General features: G+C 51.1%; 1 protein-coding gene across 1 annotated transcript; it reads right to left on the bottom strand.

Moving 5' to 3' along the window:
- Nucleotides 1–20,397, bottom strand: MYO1A (myosin IA). The gene is made up of 28 exons (XM_032420741.1): nt 19,796–20,397; nt 18,137–18,270; nt 17,891–18,006; nt 17,532–17,626; nt 17,236–17,340; nt 16,981–17,027; nt 16,774–16,837; nt 16,247–16,345; nt 13,916–14,019; nt 13,653–13,800; nt 13,061–13,179; nt 12,896–12,982; nt 11,444–11,509; nt 11,194–11,298; nt 8,739–8,801; nt 8,332–8,532; nt 7,936–8,162; nt 7,385–7,585; nt 7,051–7,144; nt 6,485–6,634; nt 6,305–6,373; nt 5,802–5,876; nt 2,690–2,824; nt 1,904–2,010; nt 1,375–1,507; nt 1,105–1,257; nt 799–926; nt 1–504 (listed from the first exon to the last, which is right to left on the bottom strand). Exons 2-28 carry the CDS (start codon nt 18,248–18,250, stop codon nt 381–383), a joined length of 3,129 nt encoding a protein of 1,042 aa, XP_032276632.1. The 5' UTR covers nt 18,251–18,270; nt 19,796–20,397; the 3' UTR covers nt 1–380.
- Nucleotides 20,398–24,135: the final 3,738 nt, after the last annotated feature.

The following is a 24,135-nucleotide window of genomic DNA, read 5'->3' as shown; positions in this document are numbered from 1 at the left end:
TTCTTTTCCATTCTTATTATCTGCATTTGCTAGCTCCAAGGAGCCTGAGGAGGGGAAAGGGGGCGAGGGCAGTCAAAGTACAAGTCCTGTGAGGGTGGGGGAACAGGGACTCACCCACACTGAGCGAATGTTTGGGAAGTCACTTGTTTAATTAGTGGGCAAAGAGGCTGAGGGTTGGGAGGAAGCTAAGTTCTAAGGGAGAGGGGACTGGAAGAGTTTGAGAGAAGAAAGGTCCTCTTCAAGGGTTCTTCAGTCTCTGAGCCCCATCCCCAGGATCAGAGGGGTTGGACAGGAGATCCTTCCACAAACGCCGGTGGGCAGGGTGGGCACTGGTCCCGGAGAAGAAGCTGTTGTCCCTGCGTTCGGCCCCCACCTCCTCACTATACAGTCACTTCCAGGCCACGGCTTCCTTTCTTCTTGCAGCTTAGCTTGCCATTTCTACCACCCTCAGGGCCCTGGATGACCTTGACAGCCACACTGCTCTCCTTGAACCTCACTGAGAAACTGGAGGGGGAACAGACAGAGGGGCAAAGCTAGTACCCCCATCCCCTCACCCCTACTCCTATATTTTCATGATGGCTTCCCCTCCCCTTCTTGAAGGAAGCGCATCTCTCCTCCCCTTGCGTCAGAAGACTCAGGGCCCCAGAGAACTTGGGTGGGGAGACTAAGAAGCACCTCGAGCCTTGCCCTGACAGAGTGTGCTTCACTTTCTGACTACACGAATTTTCCCGGTCACAATGACCAACAGCTTGGTCATCTGCCCCCAAGCTGGCCCTCACCCCCAGCTCATGGCCTTACTTCTCAGTCACGGTGACTGGAAGCTGCTTCTGTGTGGCATCCAGCACAGCCCGGTACATTTTGGTTAGCAGTTCAATCACATGTTCGCTGACCAGCAGGAAGTCCCCCTTGGAGCCCACTGATGATATCTTAGGAAGGGGGAAAAAGAGTGAGGACAGAATTCATTTTCCCTCCACAGGAGCAGCCTGAGAGGCATCGAAGGCCCAGAGTGAGAGGTCTGGGCCCCATCACCTCCAGCCCACCCCAACCGCGTGATGCCCACCACCTTCTCCAGTCCGAGGGCCTGCACCCAGGGAGTTCTTATACCTCACTCAGATGTAAGCTGAAGAGCCCATCCTTGAAGCCGGTGACTGACACCCCGGCCACACTGTCCAGCCCAATGACAGTTTTGGCCTGGGACTTCTTGGCGTCTACGAGAATCACATGCCCTTTGGTCAAGAGAAGAATTCGAGAGGAAGTCTAGGGACAGAAGAGGAAAGTGTGAGGAAAGGCGAGGATAAACGCCCCCCCTTCCAGCTACCAGCCCCAAGGCTCTGGCGCAGGCTCCGGGGAGGAGTTCTGGATGCGGGCCTTCACCTTGCCGTTGCCACGATTGACCTTCTTCACGGTCTCTGCCACCAGAACAGGCCCTTCCGGACCACCCGTCAGCTTCTGCAGCTTGGGGTTCCCTTGCAGCCCAATGTAGTCACCGCGGAATGGGATGGGGACACTGAGGACACACAGGAGGTACATGGTGGAGACCAGGTTCTTACCGCTGACCCCCAAGGCCCTGGGCCTCCCCACAGTGAGTTCCCCTCTTAGTCCTCCCATGCCCCTTTCCTCACCCTCCACCATATCCTCTATCTCAGTGGTTCTCAGAATGTGGTCCACGACCAACAGCAGCGTCCCCTGGGGACTTGTTAGAAAGGCAAATTCTTGGGCCCACAGCCCCAGACCTGCCGAATCAGAAACTCTGAGAAAGGGGTGCAGCAATCCGGGTGTTACCAAGCCTGCCAGGTGGTGCTGATGCACACTCAAGTTTGGGAACCACTGCCCTATCCCACCTGGGGGAATCCTCTCTTTGCTCCTGATGAAACTGACTGCGTGAGGTCTGAGGGGCCCTCACCTCTGGGGGTAGGAAGCCTTCTTGCCCTTGAAGAGTTCGCTGGCACAGAGCTTCTCCCTCAGGATCTCTACCTGCTTCGGGGACAGCTGATCCCGGAATTTCTTGCACTGTGAGGGGGAGGGGCAGGGGCTAAGCTCCCGGAGGCAGGGGGCAGGACTGGGGAGGGGGGTGGGGAGAACACTGAGAAGTGGAGAAGAGGAGAGACAGCAGATAGAACAGGCTCTAGGCACTTCAGAGAGGCCAGGGGCTGCAGGAGCCCTGGGGCCTGAGGGACTCCGGGGGAGAGGGATGGAAACAATCAAATGCCAGCCCTAGGAGGGAGGGCTGTATGCCCAGCACACAGCGCAAGGCCTAGTCTAGACAGGCGTTCAATAAGTATTTCCTGAACGGAAGAACACTGCTGAGTGAAATAAGCCAGACATAAAAGGACAAATGTATGATTCTACTTATACGAGGCCCCTAGCACAAATTCACCGAGAAAGTAGGGGACGCGTTCCAGGGCCTGGAGGAGTGGAGAACGGGGAGTCACTGCTTCATGTGTACGGAGTGTCAGTTTGGGGTGATGAAACGAAGTACGGAGATGGATGGTGGTGATGCTCTCGCAACAATGTGAGTGTGCTTAATGCTGCCGCACTGTCTACTTTAAAATGGTTAAAATAACCAATTTTGTTATGTATGCTTTTCCACAATAAAAAAAAAAAAGTGGAAGAGGGAGGCAGGAGAGGAACATCAGAGGGAGGAGGAGAAAAAGAGAAATGAGAGGCGCGGCGCCCGGGCCCGCCTCACCTTCCAGCCGTAGAAGAGCTGCCGCAGCTCCTGGTTAGCTGTGTGGAAGCATCTGTAAGGTGCGGCCGGCCACGTTTTGTCCAGGATGTTGGTAGACGGCAAACTGTCCTTCAGCCCCAGCAGGAACTTCTGTGTCTAGATGGGGAAGGGGCGGGATTGGGAGTGGACCAATGAGAAGAAAGTCCTCCCAAGAGGCAAACTCTCCTCCAGATCCTGCCACTAAAAAGGAGGGAGGCCACCCAGAGTGAGAAGCACCAAGTGGAGCGAGGAGATGGAAGGGAGTCCTCTCCCGGATCTCTTTTGGTGTCAAGTGTAGGCTGGAGGCTGGCCAGTAAGAGTATGAATGGGAGACTGAAGGGAGGGAAGGGTTAGTTCCAAGCAGAGACCTGCTGCCCAGGGTAGTGAGGTGAGAGGAACCAAGGTGAAAACTGGCCTCGAAAGTTCGCTCCTGTAGCTTCCTATTGTCTGGGTTCACAATTGCTTACTGCCGGCTGCCTCTGCAGGGGCCGTCTCCCCTCCTCTCTGATCAGTCAAGCCCAAGACCTCCACCTGGCATTCAAAGTCTGCCACACAGAGCTCAGCCTCATGCCACAGGATCCCCTGCACTATCCCAGCACACCTCTCAGACAGGACTCCTCGTCACGCGCTCTGCCAGCCCATGCGTCATCACTCTGTGCCTTAGCCCACCCTGCTCTCAACTCAGCTCCGCCCACTCAGATTCTACCCATCCTTTGAGATGCACCTCCATACCTAAGAAGACTAACATTAATTAGATACACTCATCCACCAGCAATGCATGCTCAAATTTCTCCTAATGTCCTTTATAAACTTCTAAAAATGTCCTTTTTAGCTTTGCTTTTATTTTTCCTGTTCTAGGATCCAATCAAGTTTTACCCATGGCATCTGTTTAGTCTCTCCCAATCTAGAACAAGGATTCTCAAGTCTTTATATCCCAGGGAGCACCCAGCACCCTGTTTGTTTGTGGGGTAGAATTATTGAAGATATAGAAAATGGCTTGATTTGGGGGTACCCAGATGGCTCAGTCGGTTAAGCAGCCAACTCTTGATTTCGGCTCAGGGTCTTGAGATCGAGCCCCACCTTGGGCTCCACACCCAGCCTGGAGTCTGCTTCAGGATTCTCTCTCTCCCTCTGTCTCTTCCCCACCCCCTCCGCCTCGCTCGCTCATGATCTCTTTTTCTAAAATAAATGAATCTTTTTTTAAAAAATGGCTTGATTTTGAGCACTTCTAAGTTTTGGGAATTTTTATGAAAACTTTTTACTAAGACATTAGGTTAGAAAAATTAAAATAGAAAAAGGCAGTGCACTCAGTATATTGCCGTAACTCTCCAGGAACTATCCCAGCTCTTTGATTCTTCCACTACAAAGATCTATCAGGCTTGTTCTAATCACCTTAGACCCTGGTTTAAGTCCCCAGGGCTTGGTCTGGTCTAGTTTGATTTAATTCAATAAATACTCCTAAAAATTTCCCACAATCTCCCATGTTCTAATTCATGTGGAACCTCTGAGGGTTTTCTTTTTTTAATTGTTTGCTTTTTCTAGATCTAGAAAGTCTTGCCTTTCCCTTTCCAGCCCTCCTGCCCCAGGTAGGCCTCCACGGGGGGAGAGGGGACAGTGTGGGGAGACAGTCGTAGGCGGGCGTTAAAACTCTGGAGTCAAACAGTTTGTATTCCAGCTCTCTTGCACTTACCACCTGTGGGACCCCTAGCAAGTTATTCAGCCTCTCTGGGCCTACAAAATGCGGGAAAGAAAAGGGTCTACCTGACAGGACTTTTGACAGCATTGGAGTTAATGCATGTAAAGGGCTTAGTGCATAGTAAGTGTTCAAAAAATAGGTATTAGCATTAGTTACAGACAAGGCAATAGCAAAATACGGACTCGTCAGAAACACTGGAGGAATCCATGCCGAGTGGCCCCCGTACGCTTGCTTCTGTAGGGGCTGTGATTCACTGAAATATTGGTCTAAACCCAGCAGCTCCTGGGGTGACAGTCAGCAGATGCCTGAGACTATGCAGGTGAGAGAAAAGGTAGAGGAGGGGCCAGTCAGAAGGTAAGAGTCAAATCAGATTACTGGCCTCAGGGATTCGGCGAGAGAGCCCGTACTCTAGGAGAGCCGCCGTTCTGGAGCCGGTGTGAGGAGACACAGGCCGTGGAAGAGGCCTGGGAAGATGGAGCTCCCCTGGGGCGGGAGGGGGAGGGCACAGCGAAGGCTCAGGGAGGCAATAAGGAGGCCCAGGGATCCCACCTCTCCAACCACAGAGGGGAGCTCCAATGAGTGTGTCTCAAGAGCATAATTTGTAAGAGTCCCAACAACTGTCAAAAATGGAATCAAAAATGGAATGAGCGGAGGTCAGTTCTCCTTTACCCCAGGCCTCTGTCCAAGATGTCCTGCTCTCCCTCCCTCTCTCTGGCCTTTCACAAAGCATCGCTGGAAGTGCTACTCTCTCCCGGTCAGCTTTCCCTCGCCACTCCTCAGAAGCACCATCGCTGTTGGATGGACATCTCTGGAAATCACCCTCCTCTGTTTTCCTCTCGCTGGAAGCTGCCCATAGTTTGAATGTCCTGGCTTCTTCCTGCCACCCGGACCCAAGTCCTCCAGAATTAAGATCTTTCCTGAGATTTAGTTTTGGACTCGCTTGCTATGGTTTCAGAAGAGAGATAGGATTCCTCCACCTTCACCCGAACCCTAAAATGGATCTTGGAAGGCTGAGTTCGTTAGCGCTATGTGTGTCCTCACAGTGCTCTGGCACTGTTGTTAACCATCCGGCCCATGTCTTCCTGAGCCTATTCGCCACAGACCAGTCAGTGGGTGTGCTGGGAGCCCTTCCGGCCACCACGTTGCCTGCAGTGTCCGCTCAGGCCAGAATGCCCTCCCATTCTGCCCCTGGGCCCTGGGACACTGGAGCCTGCTCCCTGCAGGCTGCTGCCCCACTCCCTTTTATCCCTGGACTTCATCGTCAAGTACAAGCAGATGGAAGAAGCCCTTGGGGGGAAAGCCTTGGGTCACCTCTTCTCAAACGCTTCATCTTCCTTTTCCAAACCTGTCCCTCCCTCCTCAACCCCCCACCTTCCACCCTCAACCCCCAGCACTTACTATGCTCTTGTAGATGAAATTTGCCAAGGTGAGGGCAGCTGCCGACCGGAAGTACTTTCGATAATCCTTGCGGGCCTTGCAGGGACAGACGAGAAAGCAGGCAAAGTAAAGATAGACAGTTAGACCTAAAAGACGACAGATCGAGAAGAGGTTCTACTATTTCTCACCCACACAAAGAACACAGTAAGATAAAGAGCTGACACTGTGCTAGGAGCGAGTAAAGGCAGACGAGATGGCAGAGAGGAGGGCCCTCCAAGCAGCAAGCAGAGCTCTGTTGCCAGGTCAGAGACACACCCAGGCACATGCACACGTCTCCCCGGCGTGCGTCCACACTCCCGGACACACACCAGCAGACCCAGCAACACACGCAGACATGCCATCACGCCACGGGAGGTCCCGCTTTCTGCTACTCTTTCCTCCCCGCTGCCGACACACTCCGGGAGAAACCACGTGGCGGAAGGACCCAGGAGTCAGGGGGAAGCCCCGCTGCCCTCCCCCGTTACCTTCCACCCTCGCACAAAAGCCTGGATCAGCAATGCTGACGCCTTTATCTTCCCATAACGTTTCTTTTGCTGCAGAAAACAATAGGCCTGTTAGGAAAAAACCCCATCTCCTGAACCACCTCTCCCGCTTCCCAGTCTCCTATTAGAGCGAGGAGGTGGGACTTGGGGGGTAACTGGTACCGCGTTGCCCCGAAACCAGGCGGAGATGACGATCTGGCTCTTGCGCATCAGCTGGTAGTGGGTGCGGCAGCGCCAGCCCCGGTAGGTCTTCTGTATGAGCGTGGCCAGCTGCTGCAGTCTCAGGCGCCGCTGCTCTTCCAGGTGGAACAGCTGTGGAGAGTGGAAGGAGGGGCGGAACGGCTGGCCTGGGGGAACCCGGGCGACGGGCCTTCCCAGCCAGTGTCATACTCATTCCTTTGTCTTCTCAGCACCTGCACTCACTCCATGGGCACCTACTGAACTCTAACTCTGTCACGGGCCTGTGCTAGGTTTGGATACTCAGACACGAGTGGCACATGCCCCGGACCCTCAGGAGTCCCGCTCCAGCTAGAGGCACTCAGCATGGGCCGTGCAGGGAGCCCAAGGATTCAGGTCCCGGGGATAAAGTCCCTGCCGAGAGCAGACTGCCTCACCCACCATCCACCCCCAGTTACAGATGCTCCTCTCTGCCCCAGCCTCTTACTCGTGGGCTCTCCAACCCGTCTACCTCCCACCCGCGCCAAACACAAGTGTTCCCTCCAACTCACAGTCCTGGGGCTTCTGATGAAGATCTTCGTCTTCCCGAAGACCAGCTCCTCTGAGGACAAGCTCAGCTCCTCCACAACCTTCTTGACCCCCTCCCTACAGGAACAGATGGAGAAAGTTGCCCAGGGGCATCCCAGGGAAGGGTCTTCTTTCAACTTTCCCCAACTTCTTCTACGCAGAGAGAAGGGTTCAGGGCTTTCACAGACTTCAGAGCCTCTGAAAAGTGAGCTTTCATTTCCCCAAGTATCCATTCACAGAGCTTTGGGGATTTACATGACACTGCTCTCTCCCCGGCCCAGATGGTCCCTGCTCCCCTGTCTCCCCCAGGAGTCTTACCGGTCTCCCCCATTCCAGCGAGGCCACGTGCTCCGGCTTAGCAATTGGTACCTTTTCAGGAAAGGCCCGTACCTCTGGCGGTAGGCATAGCCCGCCCGTCGCACCCGCACGTTCTCTAGCAGTCCCAGGTACCGAGTCTGGATGGCCACCAGCTCCGACGAGAACTGACCTCGCTGCTGATGCTCATTGGGCTTTATACACCTTGGGGTGGAGGGGTGCAAGGCACAGGCCTCAGGAGCTTCACCTTTGCAAGTATGACCCATCCTGGTCTCCATAACCCTATTCCGCGCACAGTCCCCTGGGTAGAAACATTTCAGAGGAAGTGAACACGCTGGCCTTCCCAGCTTCACTCACTGTAGCATGGTCCCTATCAAAGTCTGATGCTCTCCCTGCTACAGGACTCTCAGCAACTCATCTGGCTTTGTTTTTTATGAGGAAAGGGCCTCGGATACCCCTATTACAGAGACACCCCCCCCCCACAAAAGACAAGTGCACGAACACTGCATGCGCCATCACGTATGCTGCATTTCCCTATGTGCTCAGCGTGTCACCTGATGTAGTTGGGGTTTTTGGAATACAGGTTCTTCATGAGTATGGCCACAGAACTCTTGAACTGAGCCCCAGCAGTCGGGGGGCGTTTGAGAGATGCCTGCTTGGGATCTCCCTCAGGGAACAAGGACCGAAGGAGGGGGTGCCGGGCCTTCCACATGGCCTGGGACAAGTCCCGGAAGAGTAGGTCATTGTTCTTATCAATGAAGCTGTTCACGTTGTAAGTCACCTGTAGAGAAACAGCTGTTGGTCTGGAGGGCCCGTGACCCTGTCCCAGCACTTGGTGCTCCCAGTCTCAGCGTGAAGTGTTCCCAGATCTCATCTCCCCACTGTTTCTCCCCCATTGCCTTCCACCCACGCCCAGCCCTAGTCTCTACCCTTCAGCCCTGCCATGTCACCTTGCCCGCATAGTGGCAGATACGGAAGCTGCTGAGGCCCATGGTGTGGTCATACTGGTGCTGGGCATTCTGGGTGACTTTGCTCTCATAGTGATCGTGCTTGGAGAAGAGCTGGTTCAGCTTCGCTAGGAAGGTGGTGTCACTGACCACCCCAGGCCGTAGGCACTCCTCGTCCAGCATGGCCAGGATGCCTCGCTGATTCTGGTCAGGGAAACAAGATCAGCCCAACCTAGCCAGGTCCTCCAACATGTCCACATTCTCACTGCTGTCCCTCTGCCGCTCACCCTTTGTCCTCTTTACCATCCTTACCAAGTGGGGCAGGGGGAGGAGGGTGGGAGAGACAGGGCAAGGATATCTAGGCAGTCTGGAAGAGGAAGGAGGTCTCAGATGAGAGAAGGATAACTCACATGCTCAATGAGGTTGCAGATAATGCCATTATCAAAGTAGTCCACCTTTGTCCATGGTATGCCCTGGCAAGAAGAGATGTGACAGGTCACAGGAGCAGGTCCAAGACCTCATGGGGCTCAGCTTCCCTTTCACCCACCCCACAAAGGACTCAGAAAGCCCTGTAGTTAAGAGGGGTGCTTGCTGTGGTTTTTGTTTAGGTTTCATTCCCTCCAAGGTTGATGGAGAATTTGTGGCGTGGGTGGCTAGACACACGGGAGGACCCAAAGCAGCTGTGAGGAAGGGGGAGATGCTGCAGAGAGCCCTGTAGGTGCTGTGGGGTGGAGACAGAAGTGTGATATGTTGAGTAAAGGCTGCAATAGGGATTACCCCACTGTGGGAGTAGGGAAGCATCCCTGAGGATGTGGAAGAGCAAATGGCCACACTGCTCTCACAACGACCTATAAAACCAAAGCACATGAGCCCACCTCATCAAACAATAGACCTACCTTGATACATCTTCAAAGACCTACATCAGTGCTTCTCAAATTTGCATCACAGTCATCTGGAGGGCTTGGGAAAACAGACTGCTGGGCCCCACCCGCAGGCTTTCTGATGTAGCATGAACTGGACAGAGCCCCCAGGAATCTGCCTTTCTAACACCTTCCTGGGGGATGCTGATGCTACTAGTTTGAGAACCACTAATCTACCTGATACTTTGGGATTGTATAGTTTTTGTTTTTTTAAAGCAAGAATGGGGGCACCTGGGTGGCTCAGTCAGCTAAGCTTCTGACTCTTGGTTTCAGCTCAGGTCCTGATCACCGGGTCACTGGTTCTGTGCTCAGCATGGAGTCTGCTCAAGATTCTCTCTCCCTCTGCCCTCCCTCCCCTGCACACATGTGTGTGCGCACTCTCTCTCTCTCTCAAATAAATAAATCTTTTTTTTTAAAGATTTTATTTATTTATTTGAGAGAGAGAGAAAGTGAGAGCATGAGTAGGGCAGAGGGAGAAGGAGAAGCAGACTCCCTGCCAAGCAGGCAGCCCAATGTGGGGCTCGATCCTAGGACCCTGGGATCATGACCTGAGCCAAAGGCAGACATTCAACTGACTGAGCCCCCCCAGGCACTCCAATAAATAAATCTTTTTTAAAAAAGGCAAGAATGATACAGAAGAAGACCCAAAGATAATTGTTCCCCACTTTAGGGATAGCTGCAGGCGGATAGCTCCTGGTCCCACCCAAGGGCCAGCCCTCCCAGGCTCAGGCCATTCCTGGGTGTGGGGATGTGGCTGGGGAGCACAAGCCTCTCTCTCTCTTTAGGGATCTTTAGGAAATTGCAGATCTTTAGGGAACGCAGAGTGGAATTAAGTAGAATTGTCCTCCTACTTCATCCCCGATATACCTTCCCCAACTAGTTAAATGAAGTATGATATCCTTACAATCCTATGTAGCTATAAAGATGCTTCTTTATATACCGATATGGAAAGATCTCTTATTAACTGATGAAAGCAAAATGTAGAGCAGAGTGTATGCACTGCCACTTGAATAAATTCTGTGGGAAAACGTAATTATAGATTTGCTTGATTACACATAAAAGACCTCTGAAAAGGGCCCCTTCATTTGCCTCTAGATGGGAGGAGTACTAGGAGGCTGGGGACAGGCTGGGAGGGAACCCTTCTTTATACACTTTTTTAAGCTTTTTCAATTTTGAAGCATGGGAATGTGTTCTCTATTTGATCATTAAATTTTTAAAATAAAAATATACAAAACAACTAAAAAACAAAAACCTTTCCCACACATTATGACCGCATTGCCTGAAATTCTGCCACAGCAGATTCCTGAGGGCTCACAGGCAGCATCCCTGGGAGGGTTTTGATGAGTGAGACTGTGAGCCATTCACACTTTGGGGTGGATTAGCTCAATCAGATAGCTTTTCTAACACCTAGCCATAGAAACAAGGGTTCTCGCCAAACAGGGGAAGGAGTGTGGAAATGTTGAGCCATGGGGCACTTCTGGGGAGGAAGTCTGGGATGAGGGTGCCACAAAAGGGGACCGTGACATCGGCCAGGGCCTGAGGAGACAAAGAATTCTGAGACGTTAGAGAAGAGCACCAAAAGGGATGTGGTAGGGTGACGAGGCCAGGAGAAATGTCCCTTCTAAATCTGGTTCACAGTGCACTGCAGGCCGCACACAGCTGTCCCCCTATCCTTGTGAGGTCTCCCCGCCACACACACACCCTTTCATCGGTCTGCCCCTTCCTTGCGTGGCCTGGGGTGGGAGCAGGGGGCCTGGGGGCTGGAGAGCAAAGACCAGGGCTTCTTGGGAAGGCTGGACTGTTCACTTGGGCAAGGGAAACTTTTTGTGCTTTGTGTTCCCATCTGGGGACAAGTAAGAGGAAATTGTGATGGAGAGAAAGGACAGACCGGGCATGTGCCCAGAAGCAATTTCCAAGAGGGTAGGTGGGGGAAGGCTGAGCGCACCTCTCTCTCATATTCTTCTTGCTCCTCTTTCAGCGTCACCTCGATGAACACCTGCTGCAGCTTCTCGTTGCAATAGTTGATCACAAACTGCTCAAAGCTATTATCCTGAGGGAGGGGACCCGCGGCAGAGAAGGGGCAGCTCAGCCCAAATCTCTTCCTGCCTCTCCCAACCCGCCCCCCCACCGCCTTTGAGCCTCCGTGCCCCAACCCTAGGGAAGCAGGGTGCTGCAGGTGGATGAAGCTCTCTCACCTCTAGAATTTCAAAGCCGTAGATATCCAGGACCCCCATTACCTTCTTCTTCTCCCCAGTGCCCACCTGAAGAGGAGGAAAAGAGAAATCTGAGGACGGGCCTCCTCTGCATACCAGGCCAGGCCCTTCTCGGGTGGAGGTGACCGGAGCAGAGGGCAAACAGAACTCGGGTGAGCTTGACCATGCTGGGAAAGAACTGTCGTGAACTCCTTCCTCCTCTACACACTAGAGGACAAGCAGAGGGAGGGAGGGAGAAGGGAGATGCGAACAGATTCCAGGCTGGTGCTCCGATGGAACGAGGCAGGAAGACATTAAGATCCTCTCAGGAAAATAATCATCTCTTAGATTTGTAGAGCATTTTACAAAAAATTCTACGCTCTTACTTCATTAAGCCTCACAATAACCCTAGAAGGTGTGATTATTCCCATTTTACAGATGAACAAATCAAATTTCAAAAGGGCTAAGCACTTATCCAAACCTAGATTCAAATCCTATTTTCCCCTGCTGCCTTTCAGTAATAGCTTCTGAATTGATGGCACTTTCATGTACAAAAATTTTGAACAATAGCTCCATTTTGATCTAATTCACATTCCATAAAATTTACCCTTTAAAGGTGTACGATTCAGTGGGTTTTTTCCGGTATATTCAAAAGGTGTATGACTATCACCACTACCTAATTCCAGAGCATTTTCATCATCCCCAAAAGAAATCTTGTACCCATACCCATTAGCAGACACTCCCCCTCCCCCTCCCCCGACCCCAAGCCCCTGTTAACCATTAATCTACTTCCCGTCTCCATGGATTTGCCTATTCCGGACATTTCATATAAATGGAATCATACAAAATGTGGCCTTTTGTGTCTGCCTTCTTCCACTTGAATGTTTTCAAGATTTGTCCAAGCTGAGCATGAATCAGTACTTCGTTCCTTCTTATGGCCAAATAGTACCCCATTGTATGAATATACCACATTTTGTTTATCCTTTCACCAACTGATGGACATTTGAGTCGTTTCCACTTTTTGGCTAGTATGAATAATGTCTCTCTGAACTTTTGGGTACAGGTTTTTATGTGGACATCTGTTTTCAAATCTCTTGGATATATATCTGGGAGTGGAATTTCTGGTTATATGGTAACCATGTACGTAATTTTATCCAATCCTCACTAAGCCCTGTGAAGCAGGTAGGCATGAATGTCCAATTTTCCAAATCAGGAAACTGAGGCTCAGAATCTCTGTGAAATGAAAAGGCCACACAGCTGGTAAGTAGGGGATCCAGAGAGTCAAACTCAAAAACCAGAGATGTTTCCACAACAACACACTATTGGAAGGAACTGAACCCTACCCTTCATCCTTCTTCCTCTGCTCATCTCAGAACCCAAAGTACGGGGATGGTGACCAGGGCAAGAAAGGTGATGCAGACAGGAGAGAGTTGGGGGAGGAGAGCCATCTCTCACCTTGATACTCTCATTGATTCGATTCACTATCCAGTTGAAAAGGCGGCTGTAGATGTTCTTGGCCAGAGCATCGCGAGCATACTGAGCCTGTAGGGCAGGGCCAGCTGGTTAGGATGGGAGCCACAGAAGAGTCCCCAAATCAGCCTCCTCCCATAGGGCCTTTACCTGAATGACATTCAGTGCAGTGACCACATTTTCTTTGGCTGTTTTCATGGTCCTTGAGCACAAAGCCTTCTCTAGTTCCTCTGAATTCAAACCTATCATTTCCCCAATCTCCTGAATACCTGGAGTGAGGAGGAAACACAACATGGCCTGAAAGAGGGCTTTCCTCCTGGGGAGGGAGGGCTGAGAAGTGACACTGCTAGGAGATGGGTGTCCCTGGGTCTTGCTGGGGATGTCCTTACAGCCCATCCAGGACATGGCCCAGGAGGAATCTCTGGGGGGAGGAGGAGGAGAGAGGGAGCTATGGACACTTTGAATGCATTATCTACTTTAATAGGAGAATCTCCTGAAATTCTTTGTAAAGACTCCACTGAGATTCAGAGAGGTCCCAGAATCTAGGTCTATCAAACTTCATAACCTCATTCCAAAACGTCTCACTGGGAATTCTCCATGGGTGTGTTTGGGGAAGAACTCGGGAATGGGCTGAGTGGGACTGAATCAGAGTGGAGTCAGTTACGCAGGAGATGGTGGAAGAACAGGAATTGTAGTAGGAGACTGGGGAGCAGCTTGGGGGTACCAACAGGGCAGTGCAGACCTCTCCCATTCCGGATGCCACTTGCTGATATCCCATTGGCCTGGAACTCGTCTGCCAGCTCCACATTCCCCAGCTTCAGCACGAGGGCCGTCACCTCGAGCACCTGTTGAATCTCCTCCTCCGAGAAACCAATCACAGTCATTGCACTCTTGAGGAGAGAGCAGAAATCAGAAGCTGAACAGTGGTGCTAGTTCAAAGCCTCCCTTCTCAAAGCCAAAGCCTGGGCTCAAAGGATGACCTAAGGGCCCACCCTGGGCACCCACCTGCACAGCCTTGAAGTTGGAGGCGTCGTCCATGCCGTCAACTCTGGACACTTTCTGGTTTAGGAAGGCATAACCACTTGCGTCCCGCTCAAGCTTCAGGGCCTCTGGGAGGGCCAGTGTGAGGGAAGAGGTTTAGTACGCAGGCTCTCATGAGTCCTCTGGCCTTGACTCTCACAGCCCCTGCCCCAGCTTGGTTTACTCATTAATTCAAAGGAGCCATTTTTGTTTTAGGCTCTTCCCCTGCCTCCTTTGTTTGGGGATCATGAATTCCCATGATGATAGACTAAATTTTTAAGCAGTATTTAGGGTTTGGGTGCTCTTTTTTTTTTTAAAGATTTTATTTATTTATTTAATTGACACAGAAAGAGAGAGAGACAGTGAGAGAGGGAACACAAGCAGGGGGAGTGGGAGAGGGAGAAGCAGGCTTCCCACTGAGCAGGGAGCCCGATGTGGGGCTCGATCCCAGGACCCTGGGATCATGACCTGAGCCGAAGGCAGTCGCTTAACCAACTGAGCCACCCAGGCACCCCGGGTTTGGGTGTTCTTAATTGTTGGGTTTCTTTCCAACTCTTATGAAAGAAAAATCTCATTCCACTCCTCGTCCCACCCTCAGGGTTCTAAACAATGAAAACAAACAAGCAAACTATCTGTCCTGCTCAGTTCTCAGTGGCTCTGAGAGGACAAAGGTGAGGAAAGAAGGGCAAGCACATATCTCCCACCCACCCTGAGCCTCAACACCTCACCCTTGGCCGGGGTTGGCCCATTCACTGTTTGTTCACTAAGTACCAACAAAGTGGCAGGTGCTATGTTCCCCAACCCTGACCCCTCTTCTGGAAGCTTTTCTCTGACGTTGTGGGGCTGAGCCAAAAGGCTCTCTTGTGTTCCCCCCATGGTGAATCTCTATCCCAGCCCATAACACATGGGCTAGGTTTTGTTTTTTTCTGTCTCTCCCACAAATGAACAACTCGTGTGTTGGGACTATGTTTTTCATCTTCATATCCTGTGTGCCTGGCTGGCATATAAAAACTTTTTTTCTTTTTAATAAATGAATCAAGAGAATGGTTGAAGCTGTTCACCTGAGATGGGAAGGAGTAGGTTAAGCATGGAGCTTGAGGGATATCAATGATCTGTTATTCACATGATCTGAGAATCAGGGAATGGCCCTCAAACTAGAGTGTAATGGCAGCTTCCCCTGAGACACAAATTTTGAAACAGGAACCTGCTAAAGAGGGGTGTCTGGACAAAGAATGAGTCAGAAAGGCCCTGGGATGATGACACCAGGGAGGCCTTGCTCAGACTTAGCTTAAATCAATGGGTGACAGAATCAACCAGAACAACATACTAGTGCCTATGATTCAGACAAACTGAGAACAACCAAGACTATTGAGCCAGGAAGGAATAATGAGAGTTGCAGGGGCTCTTGAACCATGGAGATCCCAGGAGGGGAAAGGAGAGGGGCACAAGTCCAGTGGAAAACGACCAGAAACCAAAAGGACAGGTCCTTGGGGGCCAGATACCCACAGTGCTCACAGCTAGAGGCAGGATTGGGAGGCAAACTCTGGCAAGGCCTGCAGTCACACCAGACTCCACAGGGATGCCCACCCAGAGCCACCTCGGGCCCACTCCAGGGCTCTCCAGGACAAGGCAGAGTGCTCCATGACCTTGCTCCTACAGCCACCAGCACAGGCCTGTTGGCACTAATCACACTGTACTTTGCAGTGTTTCCGTTCACGTATCTGCCATCCCTAGAAGACCATAAGTTCTCCAGGACAGGGTCCATGTCATCTTACTCAACTCTGCATCGCTAGAGGCCAGCACAACGTTCAATCATAGTAGGTGTTCAAGAGATGTTTGATGAATGAATAAATGGAACCTCCATAAAACCATCTAAGAAAAGTGAATCAAGGACAGGGCCTGGGTGAGGCAGATGTAGACCCAGAACAACTTCAACTACTGCTCATCAAACATTCTTGAACACTTAGAATATCCTGTTGGATTTTCTGCTGAGCTATCAATAAAGTCCCTTAAATTGAAGATAGGAAAGAATGATAGATGGAAATAAGTGTTCCATTTTTGAAGCTAGCCGGGGGAAGGAGGAACCCAAGCAGGACAGAGGAATAAGAGCAGGTCAAGAGGCCAGAAGATTTATTCCTAGCAATACAATCCCAGAAAAAGAAGAGAACACAGAGGTTGGGGAATTGTTCCCAACAATGAGTGGATGAGATTCAGAGTGAGAAATGCAGAAAGAAGAAGCCTGAAGGCTACAGGGGCCCAGAGGAGACTGAATGGAGGTTGGGGATCTTCTGCCACGTGTCTGGGACAGGCACATACTCAGCAGGTGGGCATCTGCACCGGCCAGCAACTGATAGAAGATGTGGAAGTTCCTTTCTCCTTCGAGCTGCTTCACCACTCGGGATTTCTCCAGCAGATCTGGCAGGGTTAGAAAATAACATCCTGAGGGGCAGGGAGACACCAAAGCTTCCCTCTAAGTCTGCTCTCATCACTGGTGTTCCTAGGGCTTGGGCAGTCTCCTGGTAGCCTACTATTCCTTCCTATGGTAGTAAATCAGCAGAAAGGGACACCGTGGGGAGGAAGGAGGGAGAGGTGGTGAGCAGAATGGGGAGACACTTTCGGGGTGCCTGGGTGTCTCAGTCAGGTTAAGCGGCTGCCTTTGACTCAGGTCATGATCCCAGGGTCCTGGGATCAAGACCCTGCGTTGGGCTCCCTGCTCAGCAGAGAATCTACTTCTCCCTCTCCCTCTGCCCCTCCCCCCTGCTTGTGCACATGCGCTCTCTCTCTCTCAAATAAATAAATAAAATCTTAAAAAAAAAAAAAACAAAGAATGGGGAGACACATACAGTTTGTGATGACGCCACCAAGGGGGGACCCCTTGAAGTCGAACTCAATGTCCATGTATTTTCCCTTCAGAGACCAGAGGGAGAGAGAGAGAGAGAGACTTTGCTTCCTCCTCTTCTCACCACCCTGCCCAGCAGGGGTCTGTGCCCCATTCCTCCTTCTCAAGCCCCCACACCCTCTCCTCCCAGGCCAGGGAGATGGTCACTCACAAATCGAGAGGAGTTGTTGTTGCGGATGGTCTTGGCATTGCCAAAAGCTGCAGAGATGGGGAGAGGGGAGGTGAGGAGACTGAGGGGAGAAGAGGGACTCTGGAGAAGGGGAAGGAAGAAGGTCTTCCAGCCATCATGCCAATCTCAGATTTTTCAGGCTGAACGAAAACAGGGTAAGAGGGTGTAGGGCTGAGTGTCTCTGGGGCCAGTCGGGTGGGGTGGGGGTGCAGAGGAGGTAGAGACTGGAATCCTCACCCTCCAGCACTGGGTTTGACTGAAGCAGCTGCTCCTTCACAGAGTTCACCTGCTCTCCTTTCCCACAGACAGCGGCCACATAAGACATCACCAGCTTACTAGCCTCTGTGTAAGAGAAACCTTCCCGTGGATCCCTCCGCCCTTAACTCCCCTTAAGTCCAGCACCTCCCATCCCTCAGAAGCAGAAAAACTGGGGAGGAATTTCTGGGGTGGGGGCAGGACCAGCCTGGCTTGGAAAGAGAGGAGGGGGTCTCTCCGGCAGTGACCCCACGGCCCCCCCCAGCCAGGTGCCTCACCAGTCTTGCCGGCTCCGCTCTCGCCCGTTATGAGGATGCACTGGTCTCGGTCTCGGTCCCTTAGTGACTGGTACGCCATGTTTGCCAAAGCATAGCTTGGAGGGGAGGAAGCAGGTGATGACTAAGGTGGGGCTAATCCAAGACATCATCTTTCACTCCATCTCCAGCCCCCAGAGTCATCCGCCCTCCTTGGACTAGACTGAGGCAAGTGGTAGGTCTAGGAAGGGGCTTCCTGGGGCCGGGGGTGGGGGGGGTGGAACCTGGAGAGCCTCCTTTAGGAGAAAGGATAGAGGAAATTAGGGTGTCTGGCTGTCAGGAAGTGGGGGCCCTGTCAGCCTTCCCTCGGAACCTTTACTTACATATGGGGCTTCAGCTCATAGAAGGTACAGTCCCGGTATTTGGCAATGAACTCCGGGCCATAGATGGGCAGCTGTTGGTAGGGATTCACGGAGATCAACACATTCCCAATGTAGGTCTGGAGGCAAAAAAGGTAAAGAGAATGAGCAGGGGTGGGGGTAGGGGATGCTGGGAGGGGGAGGAAGGAGTGGGAGCACAGGACCTCTCTGGCCACACACCCACAGCCAGGGGCACCCGTATGCACTCACATAAATCTCCTTCTTCTCATAGCGCAGCTGGAGGGTCTTGAGAAGAGCCTCCTGCTCCAAGGGTTCCAGGAGCACCAGGTCCTCCAACCCCACGGCGCCTTCCAGGAGAGTCATGTCCAGAGGAGCTACTGGTCCTGGGAATAAGGGGTCAGTCGGCTGGCTGAAGTCTGCTCAGCTTTAGGGGTCAGTAACTGTGTGAGGGGAAGAGGGCAGAAGGATCTAAGAGAGCCTTCCCCTCCAACTCCTGGCCTTAGAGATGGTCCTCAACCCAGGGAGTCCTCTGGACTAGCCAAAGCTAACTGCGGGAAGCTGTGGGAACTCTCCCTGAGTGAGGAGGATCCCCTGCTTCTGGGGTTAGGGCTGGTGGGGGTGGGGCAGGGGTGGGACAGGACCACCTGCCTTTGACCAGGGTAAGGAAGGCACCCAGCAGGCAGCGACCAGGGGGTGGGGAGTGGGGGGGTTGGGGAGCACAGTTGTGTTTGCAGGAGAGCAGCCTGGGGAGGAAAGGGTAAGCTCTGGAGGCTCACTCCCTCCCGCACTGAGGTCCTGGCCAGGGTCCAGACTCCTTGACCTTCTGCCCCCAGTTCTCCTTCTCAGCTCCTACCTCTCGCAACCTCTAGTTAAGTCACCGGGCCCACCCACACCCAACATGAACGTTCTTCCGAAGGTCCCTCTCATTGCCACAGTGAGATTCATCATCTAAAGGGGGGCTGGATGAGGTGATTGATGAGTTAGAGGACAGAGGCAGGAGCTCCTCCGTAAAAGATTAGAATACCCCAAATAAAAGTGAGGTTGGTTTCTGCCACATCAAGTAGCTGTCACGATCTCTGGAGGTGCCTACACATCTGTCCCTATTTTTCCATCTCCAGCTTTTACACCCATTGCTGTAACCTTCCGGCATGGACTTTGCCTCAGAGGGACACACCCAGCTTTTTAGTAGCTGGTGGGAGTGGGCAAGGAGGAGCAGAATTATTGTGAGGCTCAGCCCCATGCAATGGGCACATGGCAGGTGCAACCTCAGGAGGAAGCCCAGCCCTCCTCAGTCTTTCCTGTGGGACCGAGTAGGTGGGGTGGCCTGGTGCGGAACAGAATCATTAGTACAATGGTCAGGGCTACTCCCTAAAAGGAATAAAAAAGCCACATGTCCTAGTCTCCAGCAATGCTCAACCTGGGCGGGGGAGGGGAGGGAAGCAGAGATGGAAGTTTGGGCCAGAGGGGAACATAGGCTGACTTCAGCCTTCACTCTGCTTTCCCCAAGTTTCAGAAAATGAGAGCGCTCGTCACTTCCTGGAAGGACACAACTGAGAGAGCAGTAAGAATAGTGACACTAGCAATCTCTAACAGTCAGGTACCATGGGCCAGGCAGGGCTCCAAACACTATATACACGAAATCATTTGATGCTTACAAACAATATCCTCATGAAGTACGTACTATTATTATCTCCATTTTCCAGATTAAAAAAATTAAAGTTTTTAAGTGACTTGGCAGGCAGGGGTGAGCAGCAGAAGCAGGGCTGGAGAAAGGCATATTCTTTGGATTTGGATTTGAGGGAAGTGGGAATGTGACAGGTCGGGGGGTGGGAGAGGGAAAAAGGAAGCACTCCCCAGATAGGGCACCCCTGGATGTGCAGAGCAGTGATAGGTCAAGGCAAGACTCACCCAACACTGGAACTAGGGTGTAACTTCAGTGTCCCTTGGAGAATAGTGAATGAAATCCCAATTTGACAGGAAGGGGGCATAGGAGTCCCAAGGCCCGAAGGGTGGAGAGGTGTCTTCGTTAACAGGAGCTGTCCATGGTGTCTGAGGGGCCAGGAAAGAGGTTGCCCTCCTCCTGCCAGTGTCCACTCTCCTGACCTTCCACTGTGCTGCCTCCTCTAGCCAAGGCTCCCTGTGCCAGTCAAGCCAGGAGAGGCCAGAGACGGCAGCTCAGCACAAAGTCCGAGGCTGTTCCTGCTGAGGGTGTGGCTCGATTAACCCTTCCCAGGCTGGATGCCCCAGAGGGAGATGCTCAGTCATATGAGAAAGCCCCCTCTAGATAGGAAAGGGTATCTGGCTGGGCTAGCTGAGGGGCTCAGGTAGAGTTCTTGCTCCACTGCCCCCCAAATTTGGAAATAAGAGCAGGAGTGGAATTAATAGCCAAGGAAAAGCTTTTCTAAAAAGTCAGGAATTTTTGCCAAAGAGGAAGGCAGGCTGGGGTGTCTTCCCTAGCAAAGAAACAGTACTTCCCTCAAACCTACCTATCTCATTGCGGGTCAGAGGGTATTAATGACATTACTTGGGGAGCTAGGCAGACAAAATCCCCAAATTCCCTCCCCCCCCCATGGGTCAGCCCCCACAAACAGACCCGAAGGCTCTAGTTAGTAATACCACCTGGCATTTGTATGGATGCCAGTTTCATGGACTCCCACCTGTCTCATCTCACTGAATCACACCATCCTGTGAGCTAAGCAGTGCAGCTACTCACTGCATTGAAAAGGCAAATACTGAGGTTCCACAGACAGTACATGGCAGAACCAGGAACAGAATGTAGCTTCCTGACCCTAAGTCTCCCATAGGCTTCAGCCCAAGTCTTGGTATTTCTGGTTTTCATCCTTCTGGGCGAGGAACCTGAATGAGACCCTGAGATGCTGCTTCCTGGGCACTAGCCCAGCTGAAAATAACCACCCCCAATAGATAAGAGGCTTACACAATCCTGTTTTCCAGGATACCCCCTCATCCACCCAGGAAAATTCCTGAACAACAGGCTCCCTCTGCCCACCATCCTCTCTCCCAGGCACGCACAAAGAGCACACTTAGCTGAAGACAGACTCCATCCTCTAACTCCCAGCCACAGCTGCTCGGTTCAAGGTCCAAACTCTACTGCTCTCACAGAAGCACTCTGCATACGCCTGGCCCATCAGCAATTCCATTATCAACCTGCCCTTACATGATTTATTGATCTACTATATATATATCCGAAGGGAGAGAAAAAGGCAAGGGAAAGAGAGAGCAAGCAAGCCAAGCGGAAGTGCCATCAGCACGCAATCCCAGGTATACACAGAAGCAGCGTCCGGATCAGAGGCAGAAAGGACCACAGATCCTGTCTTTTGTGTGGAGGAAACAGACCTAGGGTGAGAAGCCACCTTCCCATGGTGTGATCCTGGGAACCCAGGTCTGGAACCCAGGTCTCCTGTTCTCCAGGCCAGGAATCTGCAGCCACCCACAGTGTGGGATTTATCTGTGTGTCGACCCACTCACTCGTTTTCTGAGTGTCTCCTATGTGCTCACACGAGAGAAGGGATTCTAAAATGAGATGGCATCCTCAGGCGAGACACAATGGAATCAACATCACAGCTGGGGTGACCCACCATCCTAGTTTGCCTGGGACCTAGGACGAGTCCTCTGAACGTGGGAACTTGACTACTAAAACTAGGAAGGTTCTGGCCACACTGGGATGAATGGGTCACTCTAAATTAATGAGGTACAAATACACATCCAAGTCCGTGGTGATTTCAAGATCTTTCAAAGCATTCCAGGGATGAGAGGAGGCCTGGGGGATGCAGGACTGGGATCTGATCCCAGGCAAAACTCAAGTAACTGGAGCTGACTGGTCTTCCTCCATCATGATTCTGAAATCCCCTTCCTCTTCTCCCCATTAACATTTCTAGTCTGTATAAGGGGCATGAGGGAACTTTGGGGGTGATGGAAAAGCTCTAGATCATGACTGCAGGAGTGGTTACACAACTGTCAATTAACTCTTTTTGTCAAAACTCAGCAAAACTTAAAACAAATTTTATTGTACATAAATGACACTTCAATAGAGCTGGCAAAAAGAAAAGTAAAAAAGAAGAAAGAAGAAACAATTCTAGACCCTTTAGTGCTGATTACTGACAGGGTTGGGAAGGCAGTAATTTTATGAAACTAATTCATATGCAGAAGTCCTCCCAAGGATATTCATTTTTTTAAAAAAGATTTTATTTATTTATTTGACAGAGAGAGACACAGCGAGAGAGGGAACACAAGCAGGGGGAGTGGAAGAGGGAGAAGCAGGCTTCCTGCCGAGCAGGGAGCCTGATGTGGGGCTCGATCCCAGGACCCTGGGATCATGACCTGAGCCTAAGGCAGACGCTTAACACTTAATGACTGAGCCACCCAGGTGCCCCAAGTATATTCATTTTTAAAAGATGCTACACAATAAAAACACAGAAGTTTTCAGATATGGTGAAGATGTTTGGTGGTAGAGGGTCTTCCTGATTCTCACAAATTATTTGGTGTCAACTAGTAACATTGATCAAATACTTACTGTGTGCCAGGCAACAAGCTAAGTGTTTTACATCCTTGCTATTCAAAGTGAGGTCCACACCCAATATCTGAATCACCTGGGAGTTTATTAGAAATGCAGAATCTTGGGGCACCTGGGTGGCTCAGTCGTTAAGCATCTGCCTTCAGCTCAGGTCGTGATCCCAGGGTCCTGGGATCAAGCCCCACATCGGGCTCCCTGCTCCACGGGAAGCCTGCTTCTCCCTCTCCCCCTTCCCCTGCTTGTGTTCCCTCTCTCGCTGTGTCTCTCTCTGCAAATAAATAAATCTTAAAAAAAAAATGCAGAATCTTGGGCCTCAACCCAGACTTATTGTATCAGAAGTCTGAATTTTTTTTTTTTTAAAGATTTTATTTATTTGAGAGAGAGACAGAGAGAGCACAAGCAGGAAGAAAGGCAGAGGGAGAGGGAGCAGACTCCCTGCTGAGCAGGGAGCCCGATATGGGGCTGGATCCCAGGACCTGGAGATTGTGACCTGAGCCGAAGGCAGACGCTTAACCATCTGAGCCACCCAGGTGGCCCTAGAAGTCTACATTTTAACAAGCTTCCCAGATGATTCCTACGCATGTTCAAGTTTGAGAAGAACTTCTTCACACTTATTTTTTGTCCTTACTAAAACCCTATGATGTTGCATACCTAGCAATAATGCTTTTTTATTAATTCAATGATTTATAATCACCTCCATCTCTTATTTACCTAGTATAGTTATAGAAGGGAGAGGAGAAAAGAAGCCATTAGTGTGCATTCATCTACATAAATTTACATATGATCTCCTCCTGATTCTTCCTGTTTCACAGACTGTCTGAAAAATGGACAATAGATTTCCATGTAGTCTAAATAACTGAGAAGAGAGGACACAGGCAGAGAATTAATGCAAATGCTGTAACGGATCCCCAGAGCAAAGGAAATAGCTAAAACATAAAAGAAAATGGAAGGTACGAGACTCCTCCTGCAGAAGCCGGGCCTACACATAATTGAAGTTTTTATTCCATGGCCCCTAATACTCACTACAGCCCCGCCCCCTCTCTCCCTACACAAAGCTCTTGGCAGACATCCCACAGCTGGATCCCCAGGTCTTCCCCTCACCCCAGTGGAGAAACAAAAGATATTTTTTAAGAAAAGGAAGAAGTAGGGGCGCCTGGGTTGTTCAGTCAGTTGAGTGTCCGACTCTTGGTTTCGGCTCAGGTCATGATCTCAGGATTGTGAGATTGAGCCCCGAGTGGGGCTGTGCTCTCAGTGGAGAATCTGCTGGAGATTCTCCCTCTCCCTCTGCTCCTCCCCACTGCTCATGCTTTCTCTCTCTAATAAAAATAAATTAAAAAAAAAAGAAGAAGAACTAAAGCACAATCGGAGTAGCTCCCTGGACTAGGAACAGCCTATACGTTTTTTCCCTGTGAGACAGCGTGGTCGTACAACCTGTGACTCCTGCAAGAATACCCCTTCGAGATCTGGCACGCTGGGAAATCATCCAGGCCAAGGATGGAAGTAGACCAAGGCAGACCCAGGGTGGGGAGTGGTGGTTAAGAAAAAAAGGAAAATAGATGGCATGCAACACCATCTCATCAAAAAGATGAAACTCAGAAGCTAATTGCCTCAAGAGATCCAAATAAGAAAAGTACACGTTCATTAAGAGAGACCACTATATAGTCTATAAAACTTTATTAAAATTGGGATTACTTACAAACTTGTACAATAAAAATGA

Source organism: Phoca vitulina, unplaced genomic scaffold, assembly GCF_004348235.1.
Source record: "Phoca vitulina isolate PV1807 unplaced genomic scaffold, GSC_HSeal_1.0 scaffold23, whole genome shotgun sequence".
Taxonomy (NCBI): domain Eukaryota; kingdom Metazoa; phylum Chordata; class Mammalia; order Carnivora; family Phocidae; genus Phoca; species Phoca vitulina.
This window is presented reverse-complemented; position numbering and strand designations above follow the sequence as displayed.